This window comes from Vanessa tameamea, chromosome Z (assembly GCF_037043105.1).
Source record: "Vanessa tameamea isolate UH-Manoa-2023 chromosome Z, ilVanTame1 primary haplotype, whole genome shotgun sequence".
NCBI lineage: Eukaryota > Metazoa > Arthropoda > Insecta > Lepidoptera > Nymphalidae > Vanessa > Vanessa tameamea.
The window spans coordinates 6,098,855-6,124,998 of record NC_087341.1 but is presented as its reverse complement, the minus strand read 5'-3'; the positions used below and the strand labels follow the sequence as shown (position 1 = coordinate 6,124,998).

At 32.1% G+C, this 26,144-nt stretch overlaps 1 protein-coding gene across 1 annotated transcript in view; it reads right to left on the bottom strand.

Annotated features, from left to right (window-relative positions):
- Positions 1-3,088: 3,088 nt before the first annotated feature.
- The window catches only part of LOC113395989 (transcriptional repressor scratch 2-like), a 33,631-nt gene continuing 10,575 nt past the window's right edge, over positions 3,089-26,144 (bottom strand). Inside the window, exon 2 of the mRNA XM_026633753.2 lies at positions 3,089-4,825. Within this exon, the coding sequence (XP_026489538.1) occupies positions 3,771-4,825 (1,055 nt within the window). The 3' untranslated portion in view covers positions 3,089-3,770. The remainder of the gene's footprint in view (positions 4,826-26,144) is intronic.

Sequence of the window (26,144 nt, the reverse complement as noted above, 5' to 3'; positions counted from 1 at the left end):
GCTGACAACAATTTGAAACATAATCAACTACCGCCTCAAATAACAGTTACTCGGTAGTTGGAACGCAATATAAAAAAATCAACTTATTATTTTTATAACCAATAAAAATTAAACTTTATTTTTAAAGTAATTTACATCGCCGTAACAATATAATAATAGCACAAATATCTAAAAAAATAAAGGCATTGCTGGTTTATTAAAACATTTATATATTAAAGTAAAAAAAAATATATTCAACATTATAACTTATTGCATTGTAATATTCAGTGGTTTCTGATTATATATCATGTGACTAGATCAATATATTCGCTAGTTTGGGATAATTTGTACAATGACATGAAATATATCCGTAAGAAAATCACGCCCGAACGTTGTTTCACTAAAATTTTAATTGATAGCATTCTACTCGCATATTGCAAACCTTTACGATTAATTCAACGCCACTTAGACTAAACTAAGTCTTAATGAATATTAAAGTAAATAATATTGCTTTTATGATGTCAATTAATTAGACTATGACTAGATCTAAATTATTGCTATAATGTATTATTGCTTAGATATTGCTAATTTGGACAATCTTACTTGTATTATATCACTGTAATTGTGTTTTATATTTTATCTATAAACTTTTAAAAAATTCTTCTATTTCGTATCATTTATATACAAACGGCAAAAGGAACCTAAGAATTATCGCGATGGAGCCTCATTACGCGTGTGTGTTGGAAACTAATGAATAATTAGGTTTTTAGCTTCTACGAAATTATATATATATATATTAATGCATAATTGCATGCAAATTGTAATAGTTTTGTTTTCTAAAAATTAAATCTTAAATAATAAGAGTGTGGAATTTAATATCGATTCAAGATATATTTTAACTTTTTTAAAAACAAAACATGTATAAATTTATTTCAAAATGGTAAACAATGGTAATGATTGATTTGTTTATCGCAATCACATGCTATTTAGCTTATAAATAAAATTTTTCAAAATTAGTTACAGCTGTAAGGTGATCTCATTTTGATACAGACTATATTTTAATATTTCGTCATTATCAATATTACTTTTTTATAAATCTCCCTTCATTGTATACATATATTTTATAATTATTTCTTGGATATAATAAAGCTAACTTGCAGTTTCACAACGCATGTTTTGTTTTTAAAATAATTTGTCTTAGCATATATAAAAAATTATGTTTTTAGCTCCAATATATAAAAAAAAAAAAAAAATGACGTTTAGTATCAATTATATTTATTAATGATTAATACCGTTTTTAATGTGGTGTAGTTCATATTAGAGTTTGATTAATTTTGTAAAATGTACTGACGATATAAAATGTAGAATTATTTAAAGACACATCACTTTTTTTTCTTTTTAAATTCCGTAGTATTTACGTTTTTTAAAATTTCGTTTTTTTTCTTTTGCAGACTCTTTGGTCTGTTTAACGTTATTAGCTATAAATAAGTAATTATAGCGATTATAAGACTACATCTATAATTGTAAAGAAGAAAATTTGGTACACAATTAAATATTTACATTAAAATATCGTTATATATTTTTGTATATAAATTGGTTTCATCGTTATCATTATTGCTTACTATCACTAGCTTAACGTATAACCTCTAATACTACAATAACGTTAGTATAAATATTTGAATAAAATATCTCGATTAAGTTTTTTTAAAAGCCAATACTTAAGCATCTACGAAGACAAAAAGGGGCTAGATAGATAATATTACTAGGGTTAATTGAAGGATTATGTTTAGGAGTACAAACGCTAAATTCTACATGATTGGCTTAGATTTTCAATAGATAAGAGGAGGAATTAGAAAAAGTGGAGGGTAAGTGATTGAAAGTATAGCTAATGAAGTCACTATAACGTATAATAATTCAATTTAATTTTGAAAAACAATATCACATTATAATAATAAATTACACAATATTCGATGTTAATTTCGTTTCATTAATTTATCAATTTATTAAGTACTTCGAAGCACCAAAAATATCTACCAAATATCAATAAACGATGAATATAAACTACGTAAATTCTACCGTAATATTGCTTATAGATTTACATTATATTGCTTTTTACGCGCAACCATTGCCTGGTAAAGCTTATTTGTATTAACGAAATGGTATATCTTTAAAGTAAATAAGATAAAACACTGAAAACGCAAGTGTGGCACTGTATATAAGAAGGAAAAATATATCTAACATGAACTAATTTTAAACAAAGTGCGAATGTATAAAAAAGGGATTTCGATTTAAACAATACGTCACCGGTGTCAGTCTATTGTTAATAATTTTAAAAAGAAATTCTTAAATCTACATCTAATTGGTGAATTATTTAACCGTACAGGAACTTTTAATAGAGGATTTTATAATTGACAGGGTTAACTGAAATTCACTGACAAAGAATTGACTCGCGAGGCTTCAACTAATACGCTAGGGTGACGTCGACGACGCAGAGGGTGGATCCTTTAAAGATGTATGTCATCTATACTTATACACGTGAGCATAAATACTACACGAATAATCGTAGATACATACACGTCGTTAGAGGAGAATCATACGATTTCTTAAACCCACGGCGTAGTAGACGTAACAGTCTTCTACGAGAGCTACGAAACGCTACGGGGATAGGATAAAGTCTGCTGCGTCCATTGACAGCGGTGCGCGACTTGATAATACCTACATTATTATTGCTTTTCGAATACCCATTTCATCCGAGCACCTCGTGCTCACCTCAGTAACCTAGTGTTAATGCTACCTTATTCTAAACTAGTTTATTGCCAGTTACGTTCGACTTGACACTAATAACACACTCAATCTAAAGGCATGCTCGCTGAGTGACGCGGCGAAGCCCGTCCCATATAGCCGTCGCGTGGCTCGCCGCCGCCCGTCCATAACCGTTTACTTCAATCACTTTAATTATACATATTTGTAATGTATCTATCATAGCAATATATTGCATTATTAAAACAAATGAATGGTTTTGTGAATTTGTCCGTAATTATTATATATTTTTTAACATAAGCGTATGAAAAATAAATACGATAAAGTAAGGCTATTTAAAGTAATATATATCGCACGTGAGGGGGATTGCGTGCTAAAGGATAAGGGGGTAAAGTGGGCGCGGGTGTGGGACGGTGCGGCGCGTCGGGCGCGTGGTCGCCGCTAAGGCACTGTCGCGGGCGGCGGCGGGCGGCCCTGGCTGCGCGACGGATTGTGCGGAGCTTCGGACGGAAAGTTTTGGCAAGTTCCTCACCGAGACGGACGACGCGGCGCGCACGGGCGCTCCGCCTTCGTCCACTGACGAACTCGGCGCTTGGCTCTCGCGACTCCATTTTAACTTACACCCTAATACTCTAACCTACTTCGCGGTTTGTAAAAATCACCTACAAAAGATATTAGTTTCATTCGTATTTCATTACTTCTATGTATATAAGGGTATATTTTATCGACATGTATATACATAATTCAATGTTTAACGTTATTAGGACGTTTATCGCTACGGCCTATTACCGCGTCTGCGGCGCTACGGGGTCGTACGTGATTCGTTGTTTGCGAAACGTTGCTCGATTGCGGCACGACATGATCAGCAGATATTTTTCTCCGCTACAAGTCGTGCGCGTCTACCTATTTTAGAATTTGTATATTTATATTAATTATGCTAGTAAACTAAATTCATAATAATACTTTACGTTTATATGTAAATCTTACAACAGTGATTACGGTCCCTGGTTGCTTTCGGTTCTGTTGCGCGTTTAACCGGATGCGGAGGCAGGGGTTTCTGGTGATGGTGGTGAATCGTCGTCGCGCACACACGCCGATTCTTGGTGTTTATTGAGGTAGCTCTTCAGGGCGAAAGTCTTATGACAACGTAGGCATTCGAAGTTTTTATCAGCGGAGTGCGTCTGCATGTGCGCGCGCAAGTTAGACCGATCAGCGAATGCTTTTCCACAGTGTGCGCATCCATATGGTTTTTCGCCAGTGTGAGAGCGGAGGTGACCTTGTAGCAACCAAGGCCGAGAGAACAACTTACCGCAAACGCCACACACGTGTGAGAGCTGGTGCGTGAGCACGTGCATGGCAAGCGCTGGCATCGATACGTAAGCCTTACCGCATTCTCCACAACGCTTTGCGGCGACGGAATCGAGGCTACGATGAGTTTGTTTGTGCCGTGAAAGGTTTGAAGAGGTTGCATATCGTTTACCGCACTCACTACACGTATACTTCGATTTTGGTTCAGGCTGTTGGGCGCTCTCAACGGGGGCGTTTGCATAACTTTTGCGCTTCGAACGACCATCGCTAACAAAAAAGGCGTCATATGTGTAAGCGACTGTTTCTCTTGGACGCTCTGTTGTCTGCTCCTGGGGAGGTTCGGGTGGAGGTGGTGGTGGTTCCGGGGGTGCAGGGTCGGTGCGTGGCGGTGTAGTCAGGAAAACTGCATGTTGGCTTAAGTCGAGAATTGCGTGAGCCGCATTGAGATCCTCTTCGGCCCGATGGAGGTACGCGCGGTCGCCGAGACAGTAGGGGCGATAGATGTCTTTCTTCTTGGGCGGTAGAGACAGAAGGGTGCCCGAGCTGGAGTAGCACATGGAGTTAGATTTGCCGCTCGCCGGTGGCGGAGGAGGGGAGACAGGCGAAGATTGGAGCTGTACTTGGAGAAAAGGCTGTTCTGTCGAGTCGGAGGCGGAGAGGTGCAGAAGTGCGTAGGACAGAGGCTGAGGCGCCGGCTGAGAGGGGCCGGATGGAGCCGGGCTCACCTCGTTCGGCAGTTGTGCGGTGAATTGCGTGGAAGGCTGCTCCTCGGTGTAGCCTGTGTATAAGAAAAAAATAGTTCATTACTCCAAAAAATATAAATATTTGAATCGAAATATGCTGAAGTTTTCGACTGGTTTATAAAATTCAAACTTTACTAATATTCTTAAAGAGAACACTTAAATTATACATATGATATAAAAGTATTAAAAAATATATAAATTACACGATAATACATACATTCTTTAAAACTTCTAATAATATTTTAACAGCCATTTACAAGTAATTTTAATGTATAAATATATTGAGAAAAACTTGGGACATATTTCGATTGTTTTAACAAAGAGTATTTTTTGTTATTATCACGTTGTCATTTAAGAAATGTACAGATTTGGTACTGTACTGTTATTAATAATAAAGTAAGTGGAAGAACTTTTAGAAACAATAGCGGCAAGGAAACGTCGGACCAGAGCCGAAGCCCTTGTTTGCAAGAGTTATACTGGAATCGTTAATAACTTACAGAGGCAACCTGTGGCGTTCACAGACCAACCTGTAGCTTCTTAGATTTCAGAACTTTTATGACCATACTTTATAGACTTATTAAAAATATTATTATGTACCTATATAAACGTTTGCCTTACTTATATTATTGTAATAGATTATAAAATCAGAAAATTAATAACATACATTTATATCGCCAAGGTTTATGCAGTCGCCCAATTTTCATTTAAATACAAAATTTTAAGACAAAATTTATATCATAACAATAAAAAAGTCTTTGTACATAACTATGTAGAATTTAATATTTTATAAATTTATTAACCTGTTTTTTACAATTTAATTTTTTGCGTTGTCCTGTGCAAATTTTGCAATCGCACTAAAACTTACTTTTTCTTGAGCTAGACTGGAAACTTAAATCGTAGCTAGCAATACCAAATTGACACAAACACGGATATTTTATTTAAAGATGCTGCATAAATAAACATTTGAAGTAAGATTTAATCGCAAGGCACAGACGTGTATCTATCCGTATGTCATGTCCGCTTGACTCGATACTGATCGTACTATTGTTGTTTTTCTCTATTTAAAAAAAAAACAAATTTGTTTGTTCGACTGAAGTCAGCCAGGTTTGGAATTAATAAAGCAAAGACGCTCCAAATAATCATGTTACACTTAACATATATTCAGTTTGAAAATGTTTATAAATTAACTAAATCAAATGATTTTGTAATAAAAATATCTTTAACTTATAACTTTAAGTTATTGCTCATTTCTAAATGAAAATGTATTAAATAAACATCAAGTGACGCAACATAAGCTCCCCGGATCAAGAGGCTTAACATTGAATGTGTAAGTAAATGAAACTTTGCTACGAGACGGGATTATTTGGAGCGGGGCCGGAGGAGGGGAGGGTGTGCTACAAGGGGCCACTAGGAATCCTTTTCCTCTATCTGGTCTTTGTTAATGTTTTTAAACGTAATATTATGATTTTATAATAATTTGAACTGTTATAATACTTGCTTATATAATTATATGATATATTTACGATGAGTAAGTATGAATATTACTTCAGTTTGCAAAGTATGAACCAAAATAAAATCATTTCTCTTGTATCTTCTCATTTTTTTGGATTATAACTCGACTTGGGAACCTTCAAGAAAAGAGCGTACTCCTTACTGAAAGGCCGGCAACGCACCTGCAAGCCCCCCGGTGTTGCAGATGTCCATGGGCGGTGATAGTCACTTTCCATCAGGTGAGCCTCCTGCTCGTTTGCCAACTCTAACATAAAAAAAAATAAAAAATCTACTTATTTTTTTTATTAGAGCATGATATTGTTAAATGCTTTATACTTAGTATATTTGCAAACAATTATAATCGACTTTGACGTAGTAACATTAAAAAAAAATCAGGTTTCGAAATAACAAATTCGAATAAAATTAAAGTTAATTTAACGAAAATAGGACAGTTCATTTAAGGTAGTCAAAGGAATGAGTTAGTCGATTAATTCCTAATTTCCAGAATATATCATTGAAAAATAGACGAAGATAATAATAAAAACGTCTTAAAAATTAATAATTTGAAAAAATAATAGTTTCATGAAGCCTTAATTTAGACCAGAAATAATGGTCTTATTTGTTTAACATGTTTGATTTTAAATATATATTTATTACAACAGTTAACACTAAAATAGTATATAAACAGACAATAACGACGAAATTAAAGTGCCCTCATTCAATACGAGTGAAATTGGTAGCATTGGAGAATATCGCACCCAATACCGACGATCAACGTTCGGTTTTAATTAATCGAATTGTTGCAGAAAATCGAGTTCCGCCACTAAATTTATTCAAAAGTGGCGTGAAGCTAACAAGTTAATAAATCGATTTTCTAGCTCACAATCGACTAGCTTGGCAGGTCGATTACAGTAGACTGGCTGTTTGTATAGAATCCCTTCCTGTGTACCTTTGTCAATATTGTTTTTCAAAACGATCACGAGAGATAATTCTAGTTTAGATCAATTCAATTATTCGCCCACTTACTTATAATTTTGAATTGACTATTCAAGTGACAAAAGGTGTAGTTACGGTCTTAATTGAATACATTCTTTACATCATTTTGAAAGAACTAAAGTATTTCTTTATATATTTTGTAGGTGGAGACTGTGTAGACTGTTCTGGGTACCATCCACTATTTTTTATATACCAAATATACTTTTTTTTACTATTAGTACAGACACTACACATTGACAATGTGAAAAGTATTTTTTTTACACTGAGGGTCGCATCTATTCAATCAAACGAATATTATGAGTAATGTAATAAAACTTTTAATGCAATATTTGAAAATGATAATTACAGTAGCTACATGTTATCTGCCATATGCTACTTAGACACAACTTAGACGCAAAACGTAGACACTAAATGCGAGACGGACAGAGACTCCACAAACTCTAAGTAGAGTGCTATAGGGCGAGCTATGTTTCACATACATATCTTTTCAAATAAAATCTGAATGACATTATCCGGCGACGATTTAGTTTATCCGTCGAAGAACCGGAGTTACCAATACAGCTTTCAAAATTTACAGACTGAAGTTATAGTGGTTACTTAGAACCGGAATTGGCACACGCAGTGCAGAATAAAGAAGGTGTCGAGAACCGTTTAATTGCGGAAGATGGAATACGGAAGCCTGCATCAAGGCTTCCGTATTCTACTGGCATGGCTGGTGCACTCACTGATAATGATGATGTATGTACATTAGATGTGTAAACTTGATTTGGTTTTATATGAAAACAACAGTTAATGTTTTTATTACATGGATCACATGATATCTTAAGAACTCTTGAATAAAATTATTCCAATATTACGAATTGAATGTCAATTCAATTTCATTATTGGGACACGGTTTGAAGATCGATCTATAGATTGGTCCGAGATTGATTTAAATTTCGAATTGTAGATATACTGTAGCAATATTCAATTTAATCATAAGGAACCAACCCAATCTGGACAGAAAGATACGATATTCAGTATTACAGGTAAGGAAAATCCATCAAGCGGATTAAATTTTACATTGTTTGATTTATGGTTGAACATAAAAAGTGAAGTGAAGACACAAAACTTTATTATATATAGAAAAAATAAAACTTCACGTTACATATTAAATTAATTTATATTTCATTTAATAATGCTAACACAAAAGAAACACTTTAATTCGAAATTTGTCGTTGTTAAAAGTTAAGCCGCTTAATTTTACGAAAGCGTAAAATTTCGCTGACAAAGCGATTGGTAGGTTACACAAAGGTGCCTCGGAAAGCTCCTGTTTTTAAAGTGATTAAATATTTCGTCGGCGTTGCCATGGAAAATGTTGACTTATTTTTCAAACGAACGAACTGTTTCGAAGGGCTTATAATTGTTTTATGATTTCTAATATATTGTTACAATAGGTCAAATACCTTTAATTAAGTTGGGCTTGGCGACCCTTCGTAATACGATCTCTTACGTATAAAAATTAACACAGTGCGGCTAGTCCGTACGTATTATATTTATATGTATAAATGAGTGTATTGATATTGTATGTGTTTTATGTTTATTTATTTTCTATTTATCGACTCAGCAACAATTACTCAATTATTATAAATTTTAAATATTATATGATATTAATTATAATTGTGCTACATACATTATATAACATTGTAGTGATAATATACTATAGTAAAAGTTACTTTATGACATGGGTGTTCCCCGTGTCATAAAGTAACGAATAACAATAATTACGAAATATTGTTATCAATCGATATTAAAGTTGTAAATTTATATATCGTAACAACGTCAGAACAAATGATCAGGCAATCATTACGATTTCGTACCTGCCCGAAAATTTTCGTTTTCTTAATTTGTCTTTTTAATTTAACTCGTGTCTGGTGAAAGGATAAAACGAGAGAAGCCCTACATCAGTTGGATGAAAATCTTCCCCATGTGTACACACCAACCCACATTGGAGCGTAGTGAATTAGGGTCCAAACCATCTTGTCAAAAAGGAGAGGAACCCTAGCCCAGCAGAGACATTTATAGGATATTACTTTAATATAAAATTTAAAATAATTCTTAACTAAAATTGTACTAAGTATGAATTGTCAATGTAAGATTCTGCCTTACCGCACATACAACAAAGATAATTTAACAGAAAAAAGCAACTAAAGTAGGTCTCTATTTTAATTGCTCTTTTATTACAAATAGTGATTCTGTACAGGCCTCGCAACAAAAGTTACTGAAAAATGAAATTTATTTGACCCCTGTTTCATTTCACGTTTTTTGAGTGAATGCTGATGTATTTCTTTATTCGTTAAACACAAAAGATGATCAAAAAGATTTCGTATCTAAAAATATGTATATGCATTTAATATATGTTTCGAATACGTACATATATTTATTTATACGTATATATTTATATATATGTAGTACACGTATTTATTTACGTATTTTTAGATTTATTAAGATAAAAATAAAGATTTTTATGCAACAATTATTTCAATTTAAATCAATTATTTTAAGCATTATGTAAAGAAACGTACCTTAATGACGGATATAATTGTATGTCATATTGTCCACTTGATAAAACGTATGTATAAGTATTTTGCAGTAATAATCATTACATAGTATAAAACAAAATCTCTTACCGCTGTCTGTCCCTGTGTATGCTTAGATCTTTAAAATTACTTGTAATTATTTGTACACCTTATAAAGGTCTTCAAGTAAAAGTCTGCGATGGTATATGTCTATCTCATAGGGATAACCCACAATAACCATTTATTTTTTCCTTTTCTTTTTACGACAAATAATGTCTTATTTTCGAAGCGATTTTAAGCAATACAGCATTAATCCTTATCCAATTACCTACCTTAAATACATTGTGCATTTAATATAGATCAATAGCATTTAATATGGCCCTTTAAATCATGTAATTTAAATGAATATTATCGAAGATATTACAGATTTAAAACGCAGGGACTTAGCGGTTTGTATTGTCTAATGACTGAAAAACTGTGAACGTTGTAAGACATTCTGTAGTATATTTAGTACCAGCATTGCACCCGTGCGAAGTCGGGTAGGGTCGGTAGTTAAGTAATAAATCAATTGCTTCCTGTGTATTAGATTTATGCGTAGTTTGTGTTTGGTTTTAAGGTCTGATTTTTATAGTGTTCTTAATGCTGTTACACAGAAATTATTTAATAATGTGTCAAAAATTTGCACCTGTGCATTGTTACAATTTACAATGCAAACTGCTCTCGCAAAATGAAAATCATTTGCAACATTTGTTTATAGTCGAATATATAAAACAGTATTTCTTTTTTCCTTTCCTGGCTAGTAACCGCTATTTGAGCGACAACACATATTAACTAAGGCTATTTCAAAAACGGACGGATTTCAATAACCTGTATGTCAATATTGTTACTAGATTTACAAATAGTGTATAGTAACGGGAAACCAAAGCGTTTATATTTTTTTGTATACCCTTGAGTATAAAAAATAATATATTAAAATCAATTTTTAAATGACGGAGTTCTGAAGTAAAAAATATAAAAAATACCACTGAATTGATAAATTCCTTCTTTTTTCGAAGTGAAAAATAGTAGACGTTGCAGGTACTGGTAATACAATTTTCTAGAATGTCGTCTTTCTATCTCCGTTGTATTGTGTTTCCGTTGTTGTCCGGACTCGCTGGCGACTCGGTGGCGCTGGATATTTGATTTAAAATAATTTTGCATTTTTATTGAAGAAGTTTCCTTTAAATTTCACAACAAAATAATGTTTTATAAAGATTTATAACTTTACTTCATAAACATTAATAATATTCATAAAGTATATGTACTAGCCATTGGCTAAAATCACCACGATAACTGGCTGAATGACTTGGGAGTCATTCAGTCACACTGGGGTGTGACTATAGATTTATTGTTAGAAAACTCTTCCATCCGTGTCGAAGAAGGTCATCTTAATTGTTTTAGTGGGTAAGAATCTCACATAACCCGGTTCTGACCCAGAGTTCCGGTTACCTTCTTAAAGATTTCTACTGGTCTTGATGTTTATGGTGTTTTCCTTTTAACAAACTTTTAAGTGAGTATGAGTATTTAGGCTACTTAATCTAAGAACTATACTACTGGTCATGGTATTGACCTTGATCAATCTTTAGAGAATGGTTTGTGAAGCTATGCAGTTGTATTATTACGAAATGCCTTTGGTCGGTAGCAGAAATAATTTTATTTCTTGTAATTGGCACAGCTCGGTTTTGTGGATCTTAAACGAATGCCAAGTCACGAGATTCTTGCACAATAATGTATTATATTAGTTTTTATTTTGAAAATATCTTATCATTTATATTGAAAAAACTTTAATGCAATTAATTTTTTAATTGATTAAACTTAAAACTGTTTCTTCGACTAATTAAATGAACGATAGATAAGCTATTTGTATTATATACTTTATTTATTTATTTATGTATTTTACGTTCAATTAATTTAAGTGCATAAAAATAAGTTATCTGCTTGTATAATTCTTATATTAATATAAAATGTACCAGATTAATATACAGACACACTTAATAGTAAATTTGTTCTGATCGATTCCGTCTCATCAGCCATATATTACAACATGACATGTGTTTCCAATAACCGGTGTATTTCCAAGCTCTCGTATGTCATAGCTCGATGAGAAGACAATTCAACGCGAGTTATTAGACTAAGGCCTATAGCCCAATGCTGTACCCTTTTTTTGAGGTATTCGTTCGTAAAGCCGTTCGTTGCTCTGCCAACTTTACAGCTATTCCAGGAAGCTACAGAGCATTGAATGTCGGAAAATTTTATATAAAATCTATCTATTGGTTCAGAATATAAATCAAGGAGCTTGGAAACTGCAGCCTTGTATGCTATTTATTAGACCAACGAGAGCAATCAATCATTAGGAATATTATTTCGATGGTTTTGATAAATAGATAAGTAAAATTGAAAGCAGCACGTGCCGAGCCAAATTGATCTTGCATTTAAATCCATGGTTTTAAATTTATTTAAGGAGAAATTACTATTTTATATTCAACTCTTTGATTATATCTATCTAGATAGACTGTAAAAACTGAAAACGTGTCGAAATAGTAAAAGTACACTCAAACTAGTAAACTAAAGTATGACGTTTTGCGAGTGACAAGCCCAGGTCACGCACACCAAGATAATAAAGTTGGCCCGTTTAATTTTCCTTTTTTGTAGTGCGACACTCTACTTAGTTATGTATGTGTAGTATATCATATGGAGTCTTCATGTGAATTATTTTTATTAAGGATAAATACACTGACATATATTTATAACGAATCATTGTAATCCAAAACATGTTGTTCGATAAGAATTTATAGCGCTAATCTCTTTAATTAACGGTATTAAACTGTTATTAGCGGCTGTATTAGCGCTAAATTCGTTAAATTTTGTCTCAAAATTAATTATTATCTGTATAAATTTGTGTTAAATTAGCGGCTATTGTTCGATTTTAGATATTGACCGACGAGCGCTTTAAAATAAACACATCGTAATAAATTCGTGGCTGCGATCAAATTTCTATATAAATAAAGATACTGCATTTTTTTATAGCTATAAGTTAATTTTAACAAAATGAAAAAATAAAAATATTAAAAGCTCGACCATCATTTAAGGCATTGGATACAAAACAAACATATCAAAATCTACGCTTAGCGTGCCAACTGTGCGGCGCAAATACAATAGCAAAAACAAACCCGGACCGAGGGATGAGCGAAGGGGTACGCCGCATTGCACCAGTTGAATCTCGACCCCTGAACACCCCGAGGGTGCACCTCCCTCCGTCGCGTCCCCCCAGGACTCCCTCCTGGATACTTGTTGTACGTTCATACAGGATAGGGATGCTTACAGAATTGATTTCGAGGAAAATTGTAAAATATTTTCAAAAGAATTCAATTATTTTTGTCATTGAAAAGTTTGAGTATATAAAATACTCGTATTCTATATACCTTACTTTACTTTGTTTAATTTCGGCGTATAAGGTCAAAATAAATTATATTAAATTCCAATATATACTGAACAGATTAAATATTATTTATTCCAATCCACCATACAAAAATATTGTACAATAATAAAATCTGTTTTCTCTTGTATAATGTATTCAATAGGTATACATTATTTTATAACTTTCGGTACGTCAATAATGTTGAGCAAGCGAAATTATAACATGAATACCATTCCTAGATAAATGTGTTCATTTCCGTCTATTACTGGAATTGAACGAAATCATTGTAATTTCAAAAACATTTGGGAAGTACATTTATACAACGTAAATTAAACAATTTGAAATTTAGGTCAGGCAGACCCGGAGTTCGTTCTCGTATTCCGGACAAAGCTGTCATGCAGCTGTTTCGAAGGCTCGACATTCTCACATGCTCACGTTTTCCACCATTTACGTTTATCTGATTGTATTTGCTTAGGTATATTGTGTCAATTTAATGAAACAATTCTTTTCTACGATAAGAATGATTTTATTCGTTTAATATGCATATAGGTATAAACTGAATCTACTCGGCTCTAATTTATGAAAAGGAAAAAACGCTTTAGCACCAAAATGTTGCTTTTGGGAAATGGGATTCAAAGTAAAAACTTAATTTAACCTCATTTTCCAAAAGTACCATATTGGCGCTTTCGCTCTTCCCACTGACTATAAATTAGAGCCGAGTAGGTTCAGTTGTTAGAACACGTAAATCTTAACCGAGAGTTACTTTACTTTTAATATGAAATAAAAACAATTTGCTACCAAATTTATATGAAACTGACAAATTGTATCCAACTATAAAATCTCTTTTAATAAAATTATATTTTACATTTACTCTGCACTCTTCTCAAATATAATATGATTCTGATAGCAATCTCCCTCGTACAAGAACCTTGATAGTCCGCTGCCCGGAGTTGTGTGGCATCAGCAAATTTTAAAGCGGAAGAATGCACGGAAGATGTAGATTTATAGTTTTCTCTTTAACTGCTCTCGTGTAGTTGATGCGATCGAATACTTTTTGCAATTGCTTTTAAGAGTGACCTCTATATCATTGTTCTTACTACAATTATATTTTATTGTAAATTATATGGCTACAAATCTAGATGTTGTTCAATTGAGTTATCAACTAATGTTCAATAGCAGCTTCACATAAAATCCTGTTACATCTCCGAAGTGACGTCTCATCGAAGTATAACAGTGAGGTAAGAACGCTATGTGTTTGCGCTCAACTCATCCAATGATATGTTGAGAATAACATAATTAGCTATGTGTCTAAAGACATTCTAACAAGTATATTTCCACCATCACTCATCACAGCGTAGTGGAATAAACTCCAAACCTTCTCTTAACGAGTGCAAGGTGGGGTATTTTTACCGAGCTATAATTTTGCTACTTTACTTTGCCATGGAGTTTGCTGGTTTTGCAACGCAATTGGTACACATTCATGAATAACGAACCGAGCGTGCGCTTTTAACCTATATAATTTTTAATGCCCAGTTTGTCGACCTTGAAAATGTATTTGGTCGTAGGTAGCTTCTATTTAAAAACTGTGAAAACTTTAAGTGACATGTTAAAATAGTTCTTAGCCAATAATGATCATAATGGTAAAAAGCGATGATGGATACTAATTTAAACAGTTTCACAGAGAACTTCAATTTATACATCAAAAGTTAATGAGAGTTCAAAGTATTCATTCATACTAAGACGCACATTTTCTTGGATTATTAAAACCGAGACTTGAAGCGCTGCTTGTTTCACGTGATCGATCTTTTTGTTTGCATTTTAGTACCGATAAGTCTTCCTTTAGTTTTAGAGATATTTAGAGAAATGTCTTGCAATCGTAATCGTACCAAAATTATAGTTTATTTAATTAGTCTTGACTCCTTGAGGATTTCGAATGATAGCGGTCCCGTCTGCTTCATTTCGAAATCTGCTACATGGAAGTCTCGAGTGAGATCTCGGACATGTAGTAGTTACTGCGTAGTTATGTGAAATATGAATAGAGGGCTAAAGCACAGATCTTGTGAAACATATGAATGGGCAAAAAGTTCGACGTCTATAAAATTGTGATGGTGATTTATTTAAGATCTCAATCAAATAAAAACTAGTAATACAATTAGCGCATAATATTCCCGATAGAGTAAATCGTAAAAATAGAAAATAAAACCAAACAACAAATTGGTAGAAGATTAGAATCCCAATAAAATTTGCATAAGTATTTATATTTTATATTATATTATATCATTTTTATTTTTTTTAATAAAATAGAAGAATATTCAGACAATACAAAAGACGCCCCAATGTCACGGACAACAATCTATCACTATGCTATCTCGATACCATAGAATACTTCAGTTATATTTAGCAACAGTCAGTAACATTTTCAATAGTTGTCCACATTAGAAGTTCATCATCAGCGAAATTGACCGATCACTTTTGGATTTTCATAAATAGTGTTGAAAAACAACTTTTTGATTTTTGCAAGCCAAATGGATTAAAAAGTGTGCTTGTTTCTGTGTAATTTTCAAATTTCAATTCCGGTTGTAGTTGAATTTCGGCAGTGTAATTGTACTGGAAATTCAATTAAGCGACATACGCGTACGCATTACGTCTGTAGACACAACGGACACAACGTTGGTTCTGTTGACATAAAACGATCACGTCAATATGCTTATGCTAACAATGTTTAATCTACATATTTCATTTCGATATCTATTATTAACAATAAGCGTTATTTTCTATAATCAAATCAAATCAAATTATACTTTATTCAAGTAGGCTTTTACAACCAATTTTGAATCGTCATTTAACAAACTATTTAAAGTAAAGCTACCACCGGGTCTGATTGTAGATTTTACCGAGAAGAACCGGCAAGAAACTCAGTAGTTACTCTTTTTCAATATCTAAAAATACAGTCATATATAATAGAATATAATTTCATAATTTCCTGAATGAAATTTCGAAAAAAATCTAAAGAAACTTGTTTTGAACACAACATTAATATTGGAAATACGATCAACATTAATTTTCTTTATATAAATTCAGCTAAAAATGACTTTAAGTTAAAACAGTAGAAGTTGTCGTCATGGTTAGCGTCTTAAAAAATAAAAACAGTTTGTAATAGGATCGATAAATTATATTGTTCTATTTACAGTTTAATAAATCTTTTTATTTCTATGTTAAATGAGACATAAAATATCGACTTTGTTACCTTTTCAACTGTTCTAACAGCTTGCTGTCGTTTAACAACGGCCACCTCATTCGGTATAAGCATTAATATATCAGCAGGCCACGTTATTTGTCAGAAACAAATTAAAGCTTTTAATGTCAAGGAGAGTGGAACGACCACGCGACGGTAACAACGTGGTTTATATAACTTGGAATTTCAGAATTCACCATCGACATCGTCGAGACAGCATTTAGTGTGAGTTTGATATTTGTAGAACATCACCCTAATCCAAATGCAAAGGCATGTCGGTAATTATGTTTACCTTTACCTGTAGGAATACTTTTAGGAACTATATATTGGTTTCGATAAAATATATATTCTAATGAATAATGTGTTGAATCTTCAACATTCAATCAGCAAACATTAATACTAAGGCAGTTTTAATTAACGATTGATACCTATTGTAGATAAAACGCGACAAACAAGAAAACGAAATAAATCATCGGAATCAAGAAAATAAAATAAACAATGACTTTAATTTTTTCTCGTGCACTTTCTGAGGAGGGTTTACAATGCTTCAGCTTTTTAGGTCAATAGGCAGCGACAAACAAATATACCGTAAGCTATAAGCTGCTCTGCCGCGTAAAGGCCGAGCTGGTTACAGAGATAGAAGAAAATTAAACAGCTACTACAATGATTATTAATTTAAATTAGTACTGTAAATTGAAATTAAAATTAGAGTTAAAAAAAAATACGAGAAACGTTAATCTACTCAAACCGGCTTCGCACGGTCAGAATTGTCTACATAAGAATTTGTGTACTAGGAATCTTCTCGATCATACTCTGAACAATTCAACAAATCTTGAACTCTGAACAATTCAGCGGATCTTGGTGTACCAGCATATACAGGACAAGCATAGAAACATTAATATTTATTTATAAAGAAGATTCTATAGTTTAAAAAACGTGAACCTCGATGTTCTAATTGAACAGATCAAGTTCGGTGTAAAAAATAAGTTAATATTTTATTTAGTAAATAAAACATTCATTGAAAGAGAATTCATTAAATATTGGCTGATTGCTATTACATTTATTTCGTATCGTCGAATATCTTTACAAGCTTATATTCTGAATGAGACGACTAAGAGTAAAGGCACAAACTATACAAATTAGATTTTATCTGTTAAGTTTATTTTATTAAAAATTAATTAATTTAACGTTAAAGAGAGCGCCTTCCTGAGTGAAAATATGTAAAGAACAATGTTAAATAATATATTATTATGAATCACATATGTATACGTGTGATAAAAAACATATTAGCTTGAATCGATTTTCAATTCGTACAAATGTATTGAGTCTTACAAAAAGCCGTAGCACTTGGCCTTGTTTGGAACTCATAAATCGTAGACTCGCTTACAAAAGGAAAAAGTGCCGCGAGCCGTGTACCGATGAAAGTAATTTATTACTTCGGAGCATTCCATTACGGTCTGTTCTGATAAAGTATCACACCGCAGGTTTTGTCTAATCCATTTTTGTTTTAAATACCGTCCAATTTATCACAGAAGTGACATCTAAAAATATATTAAAATTATATTACTTAATTCTATATGATACATATCTTTTACATATTTTTCTGTATTAGCTCAGATTTGTAGATATTCGCTTTGTGATAAAACTATTACCGTGACAAGGATATGTCGATGTTAGTTTAGGAACATGTGTTTGCAATAGTTATTAGAAAATAATAAGAAATATTCTCACCTGTATATCATATAATATATTATTATCATCCACTTGTTAACCACAAAAGTTATTTTCTGTAATAGAAAACAATTTTCATTTATGTTCCAGAGTAAGTTCTTATTCTAGTTTTTCGTTGTATGTAGATAATGATGAAATATTCATTATGGTTCTAGTCAATAGTGATAATAGACAAATAATATTTCATTTATCATTTTAGATTATTGTTAGTGTAGTGCAATGTCTTGTAATGTAGTGTAGTTTAGTGTAGTGTATGGTAATTCGGATATGCACATTAAAAACTTTTTATGTTGTCATTTAACAAATATTTATAAAAAAATATAAAGGTGATTTTTAAACTTACTTTAAGATATTTTATTTTTATTTCAAATATTTTAAACTAAATGCAACGAATAAGAATATCTAGGTCATACTTTATTAGATATATTGTTTTCTTAATGGTCTTAATTTAAAATTTTATTCTGAATATCTCAACTGATGTCAAGATCTGGAGATGACCTGAATCTTGTACATCTTGGAAGATATCCAGCAAGGGCTACGCAGTAAGTGAAACTCCCTTGATTGAACCTTGAATTTGTTTTAAAACGAACTCTATTTGCCAAATACTTTTTGTCTGACATATTTATAGATTGATGATGAGATGGCATTAATTTGAGCAATATACGAAATCGAAAAAATAACTAAAACACTATATAAGTTTTTTAGGTACATAATAATTGATTATTACATGAAATCAAGTCTTAAGTTATACAAAAGATAACTCGGAAGTTTGTGTTGAATAACAAACGCGCTGGTAACAAAGTTTTGTGATTAAATCATGTTGCCTGTTTGGGTGATAAAAATTTAAGAGAAAAGCAGAAATATGCGTTTTGTTCTGAGTTGAAAACACATGGAAATAGAAGTTATTGTCCTTATTCAAAATTGAACATATTTGCAAGCATGTAATTTCCCAACTATATTAGTGGAAATGCAACGATTTATAACAAAATTCTGACCTGTGTAGTCGGGTGACACAGACCACAATCGAGTTCAGTCTCATCAACCAAATAATATGAAGGCCCCATTGCAGATTACATTCTATAGTGCTACCAAGAAATGTTGTAGTGACAATATCATCATCATCCTTCTGCTCTTATCCCAATTTATTTGGGGCCCGCGCAGCATGTTTTTTCTTCCATACTTCTCTGTCTGACGTCATCTCACAAGTAACATTCTTTCCAGCTATATCGTCTTTCACACAGTTCATCCATCGTTTCTTTGGTCATCCCCTTCCTCTATATCCATACACATCCATGCGCAAGACCTTCCTCACAATATGTTGCAGTGACCATGTCCATCATTAAGTAGTACCTCAGTTTTAACACATTTAACATTTGGAGTATTGACTTTGACTATTTAACAGTAAATTATTGACACTAAATCAACGTACTATTTCAGAAACAGCATTGTTTACTTCGTCAGATATTGCTTGACGTATTTTTATTTTATATATTAAATAAATAATCCGACGCAAATTATGATGTTCCAACAAATCTTGTTAGCGAAGAAGGCGAAGCCTGTACATCTAAACCAGAGATGAGGGAAGTAGTTTTATGGGCTTATATATAATTCAAGATTGGAAAAAGTAGTGTTTCTCCAATTCTCATTGGGAATCTGTGTTGATGACCCCTGTCCATTATTATTATTACGACTACCCGGCAAAGCTTCTAGACTGACCAAGGGTTTCTCTAATATAGTTTAAACAGTCAAGTGCTAAGCGATGATACTGAAGATGAATGCAACTGATCCAATATGACGAGACTAGGTAAAGTCTGCCATATACTTCCAGGCCTCATGGAATACATCTGTTCCGTGTTCATGGCTTGGTGGGAATAACTTCGGGAGGAAGTCTATGGAATAAAACACTTTTAAAATTACCAATGTTTAACCAACTAGTTGTTAAGCCCTTTTAAAACGAAAATTTTCTAGCAATGCTCTGAAATAACATGACCTACGGTGAAGAAATGTCGACATTGTTTGCGGCAGAAATTCAAGTTCACTCCCTGTTCTTTGGTAAAAGTTTGTATGCTGTCTATGTTGAGAATATCTTTTAAGACTATAATCTGAGATAAGTTTCGAAGAAGAACAGCACAGACTAAGATTGTAAAATTTGTATACAAAAGTGCAACCAGTCCTAGAGCGCGATTAGAAAAACGCAGTGTAAACGTCTACCAACGTCTCCGGTATCAGAGGACACTTCTTTTGGCCTGCTTTGTTTCATTGTATTAGGTAGGCAGACAAGTGGATATTAGTCACCACTATATCTGATGGCAAGAAGTCACCATTGCTCAGATATTGAATTAGAATTCGAAAAAAAATATTTAGGATACGAATATTTTACAATTGAAAAAATCCTGATAAAGATATTAAAAAGAAAGTTTTAAGCTTCTTATATCCACCAATGCACCATCAACCTTGGGAAATAGTCATATTCCTTGTAGCTGGAGTTATACTGACACTCAATCTTCGAAGCGGAATACAACAGTACAGACTATTGGTGCATGACAATTGAATATATTTATAATGATGTGTGAGTGGTATCTAGTCAGACGGGTATAAAGACCCACCACCAAATTTGGATCAAGGGGATAAATTCGTGATTGATTGATTAACGTAAATAAATTCGTGCTTAGCTGTAAAGGAAAACCTCGTGAATAAACCTGCACGTGTTGGATTAAAATTTACGACACGATTGTGGAATATATCTACCAAGGTAAACTACGCTACGCGTAGATATGTATCCCGAAATCTTTTCCTTAAGCATTTTTTTTCATGAATGACTGAAATATATTAGAACTATTTAATAGTATTATTCTATATTATATAAAATGTGTTATCATATAGAGTAATGTTATAATAAAATCAATCATCAATCAAAAAATCATGGCTGTTCCTCGATACTTTTTAGAATTTGAAAAGCAACATTATGTAATTAATAAAAGTTCATTTAGATCTCCACAACTCCAAATCGCTCGAAGTATTAAGAGAATAAATGAAATTATATTAAACGAATTTCCTATAAAGAATTCTTGGTATTTGACAACAAAGGCATTTGTCGGAAGCACACAGAAATTGTTAAGTGTTATACCGCATACCCTTCCATTAAAAAACGTTTATTCCAACTTTCAAACGGTTTATGCATGTGATTTTAATGGTTTATTGTGGATTAAATAACTTTGTTTGAGTTACAATACTTCAACTTGTGTACATAGCCTGTGGTGTTTTGCTTTAATGACATTATTGTGAACTAGAACTTCGTATAGCATTGTTGCATTTCAGAGTGATTTTGAAATAAAAATGTATTTTCACTTGATGTAAAGAGAGATTAATAGCAGACAAATGTAATCAAACGCGCTTATATATATGAGGGATTTATTTGTAGGAACACACAAGCATATTTTATTTATATGGGATATTTGACGAATGAGAGTTTCAGTCTTATAAAGTTATGAGCTCAAGATATATTGTCATTATTTATCCTGTTACAACATTTCGTCGTAAGTTTGATAAATGTTAGGAAACAGACCTCAAAAACTAAGCCATACTTAAAGCTTTTAACCCATAGAATACGATTAAAGTTTTTTTTTTTTTTTTACGTTTTTACATCATTTTATTCAGTACAGATATTTTAATAATGTAAGCGTTCATTGCTGTTTAATTAAAAATAATATTCGATTTTGAAATTGTAAAATATAAATGTACATTTGAGTTTATGAAACGTTTGCTTGAATAATTTTAATTCAATCTCGAGCAATTGTTGGATATGGACATTTAATATCTTTACTAAAGGTTTTGAATGTAGAAGTAATTGTTTTCGATCATGGTCCAAACATTCCAGGTATATATTATAGACACGCATGCATTACCTAAATATTTGTACTTATTTAAAAGCATTCAAAGTTTTCATTTCTATATGATAAAACTATTTAAAATTTTAAATTAATTTTATTCAGAATCACGGGGGCGTCCCATAGTACACTTTGAAGTAACTTGACTTAAGCGGCTTTGAAAGAAATTACTAAATTTTTTAGAACTTTGATATAAAAAATGTGACGTAATTCTTGCAATAAAAATACTTCTTTTGAATATATTAAATTCAACGTTACTGACCTGTCATGTCGAACATCCATAAAAATCTCTTATTTAACACTTATTATATCTATTTAACCTTAGGTAATATTTTATTTTAAATGAAATAAAAAATGAAAGACATACAAAATTTCAACTTCAATCTAAACCCCTAAAGCGATGAATTATCACAAACCTTTTTCATAAAAATATTGTAGGAACGGTCATTAACTCATGTCATTAAAAAAATGAAGCCATTAAAATAATTCGAATAATAAACGATCACTGAATAGAAAATCTCTATATTCTAGATGGAATTTATTTTATGAAATGAAAAACACACAAAATTAAAAGTATTTAAATATATAATAGAATAAAATTAAATATGTATATCGACGTCGCTCGATCTGTATGATAACAATTTATACGTCAATGAATACGCATCAAATGAAGGCCTACGGAACTCTGCCGGCCCTACATAATTGGCTACATGCGGCAGTGTGGACCAGAAAATCAATAAGTGACCCTTGTTTCATGGTTCGCCACCCAAGCGTTTACGGCGGACTGCACCTTCGTGATACAAATTCGATTAATATTCGAAGGCGACGAAATAAATTTTAAAAATGTTATATTTATATATAAAAATATATATATACATATACTGGAATTGTATTTAAACGTACACTTAGTCTAGAAATGTTTGGTAAAATCGTTTAGAGTTTTAAAGGCAGATCAACTTTGACTTTTATAAACTTTTTGTCTTTTTTTGCCACACGTCACCCCGTACCATAACAATTGTAAGCTGGCTATTGCAGAAAATATTTACTTTTTTAATATGATAATGATGAAAGCGATCATTTTTAAATATTTAGAGGAACATTAACCGTTGAACAAACACCAGTGTCGAATCAAGAATCTTTGATAAAAAATTGTGAAATATTTTTCGTGCGCAGTTGTAACTGGTTGAACTCCCGGCTAAACTCAGCAAGCCCATTGCCCGTGAGACAGCCGATAGTGCTTTATCATGGGTGCCCCATGAGTCGCCACTTCGACGATGGTTTTTATTTTCGTCATGTAAATATTTTTCTTTTATTTATGTTTATTATTATACTTAGTTTATACAGTTCATTCAGTTTTATGCATTTTTTGGAAAATGTTATAATGGTAATGACAACACGTGATTTATATTTGAAAAAATCTTTATAAGTTTTTTTATGATTGTCACAAATGTATTAATACTTATGATGTTTTGTTTTGATTTGTTTTATTATTATATCATTATTTTATAAGTACGATTCAGTGATTAAAGTGTGGAAGCACGTTAAACATTTAATCATTATTGACTTTGCACGAATATAGTCTCAATTAAAATTGAGAAAATACAAAAATAATAGAAGAAGCATTATTACTCGAAATAACGGCTAGTGAGTAAGCATCGGAAATTAAGATTGTTGTTCGAGGGTTAGACTCGGTTATCCCGTAAAGTGGTAGTTAAGCGAAATTATGTAAAAAATAAAAACACATCTTCAATAACCTATTGCTTTAGTTATTTTGCTCCCATCGATCATATTAGTTTGATTTCTGACTGAAAAGACGGTTTATGAATCTTATATTCATTTTCTTAAAATTTCTTAAGAGAGTATAATAAATATTTCTATTTATTATAATGATTATACTTTACAAATATATAAATATATGTTTAATAAAATTAAAGAATTGCAACTTACTAGCGCGAACAGATGAATCGTTACCAGCAGTGAGACGAACATTTCTACTTAGAATATAATCATAATTTTTCATGTATTCTTACACGAAGTACTAGTTCTGGATCTTACTGTATATGCCTGTAAAGTTAGTAGTTAGTAGTAGTAGTTATATATGGTAAATTAAATTTATTTCAGAAAATTTAAATGTATAGTTGAATAGAACTCATAAATCACACTCGACAGTGTAACGTATGAACAACCGTTATTCTATCGCATCAAAACAAATTAAATGTGTCCAAATCCGAAGAATTTACAAGTGGCCATTGAAAGCGTTCATCTCCTGACTCTATTGTCATATCAGTTCGATGCTTCCAAACTATTGCATTGCCGTACGAAGTACAAATACTTGCGAAGTTTCGAAACAATACGACAGTAGGAATTGGTTAAAATTGATTTCCTATATTCGTTTACATACTGACTTTGCTAATTAAGTACCGATCGAGCTGTAATCAATGAAGCGTGTAATAAAATCAAATAACTCAGGCCAACAGATAATGTATTCTATACACTTCTAAAACTAAAGTACAACAACATTTCGGTTGTTATACTGTCTACAATATTAAACAGAGTAAATAGATTTATCGTTATTATATCTGTGTAGCAAGAATTGATTGATTTGTGTTAAATCGTGACATATAAATCACGAACACACAAAATACTGATTATGTCGCTTTAAATATGTGGCATTACATTAAAACATCATAAAAATCTTTAAAAATGCAAGACGAAAATATATTTCACAGAAAATACATCGAATGTAAGTATACCGTCGACTTAGCCTTTCAAAACGTTAAAGTTCAACGTTTTCAACGGCTCATCGCAACTCTCGGCGAAAACGCGACACGACTTTCCTTTCCTCGCAGACAGGTACATCGCTTTTGCTTCTTCGCTGTCAATTGGAAATATTGTAGACTGAAAGTGAAGCGAACAGGCGTGAAAGCTCTCCGCTTCACCAAGCAAATGTAAAATCAGAGTGTATTCAAAAGTATTGAAAACAGGATTGACAGAATCTTAGTAAATATGAAATTAAAAATTATATTAGTTTTTAGATATTTCTTATAAAGATATTTCGAAAAATGTATTTTATGACATGATCGAAGTAAATTATACTAATAGTTCTTAGGTTTACTTGGTGCTACACAATTCACTTTTCATGTTATATTCTATCGAAAAAGAGCAATAATTTTTATTGTTGTGTTCCAATTTCAAGGCTAAGTAAGCCAATGTAATTTCCGAGAGATTTGTGGCGCATTGGTTATGTAATATAACTCACAGCGCCAATGTTTATGGGCGGTAGTGATCAGTTACCGTCAAGCGGCATATTTGTTAGACCGCCTACCTATTTCATAAGAATAGGTTCCTAGGGTTGAATCATCTTAAAAGCTTTCACCTTTTAAACCTTATTAACGTTATGAATGTTCTAAAGTTTCGTTGTATGTGGTAAGTATGACGAATAAACCTGGCAATTTTATAAATTAATTTACCAGTTAAGACACTATAATTATTATTTGTTATAATTGATGATTATTAAAGAACTTAAATAATATATTCTTTTATGATAACTTAATACGATCTATCATACAAATATTATCTATGCATATAGTGAAATCGTAACCGACCGAAATCTGTACATGGAAGATATTTGAGAAAAAATATTACTGGGGTATTTATCAACGCAGTAGATCACATTAATATGAGTTTTAGAATTTTTGTCTGTTTATCTGTTCGTCTGTTACCGCTAATCTTAAAAATAGCTTAACAGATTTGCATGCGGTTTTCACTGATTATAGTACACATACTAACTGTACTCATCACTGACTGTATTAACCTTGAATTAACATATAGCGTTTTTGTTATTAAAATCGGTTCTCAAATAAAAAATATATGTTAATTTTAGAAAAATACATCCAAATATTTATTGAAAAAATATCGTCAATCAACTTGACGATATTTTTTTAATAAATATTTTAGTTAAAACTTCGATTAACTATAGTTTATAAAACCGTATGATTA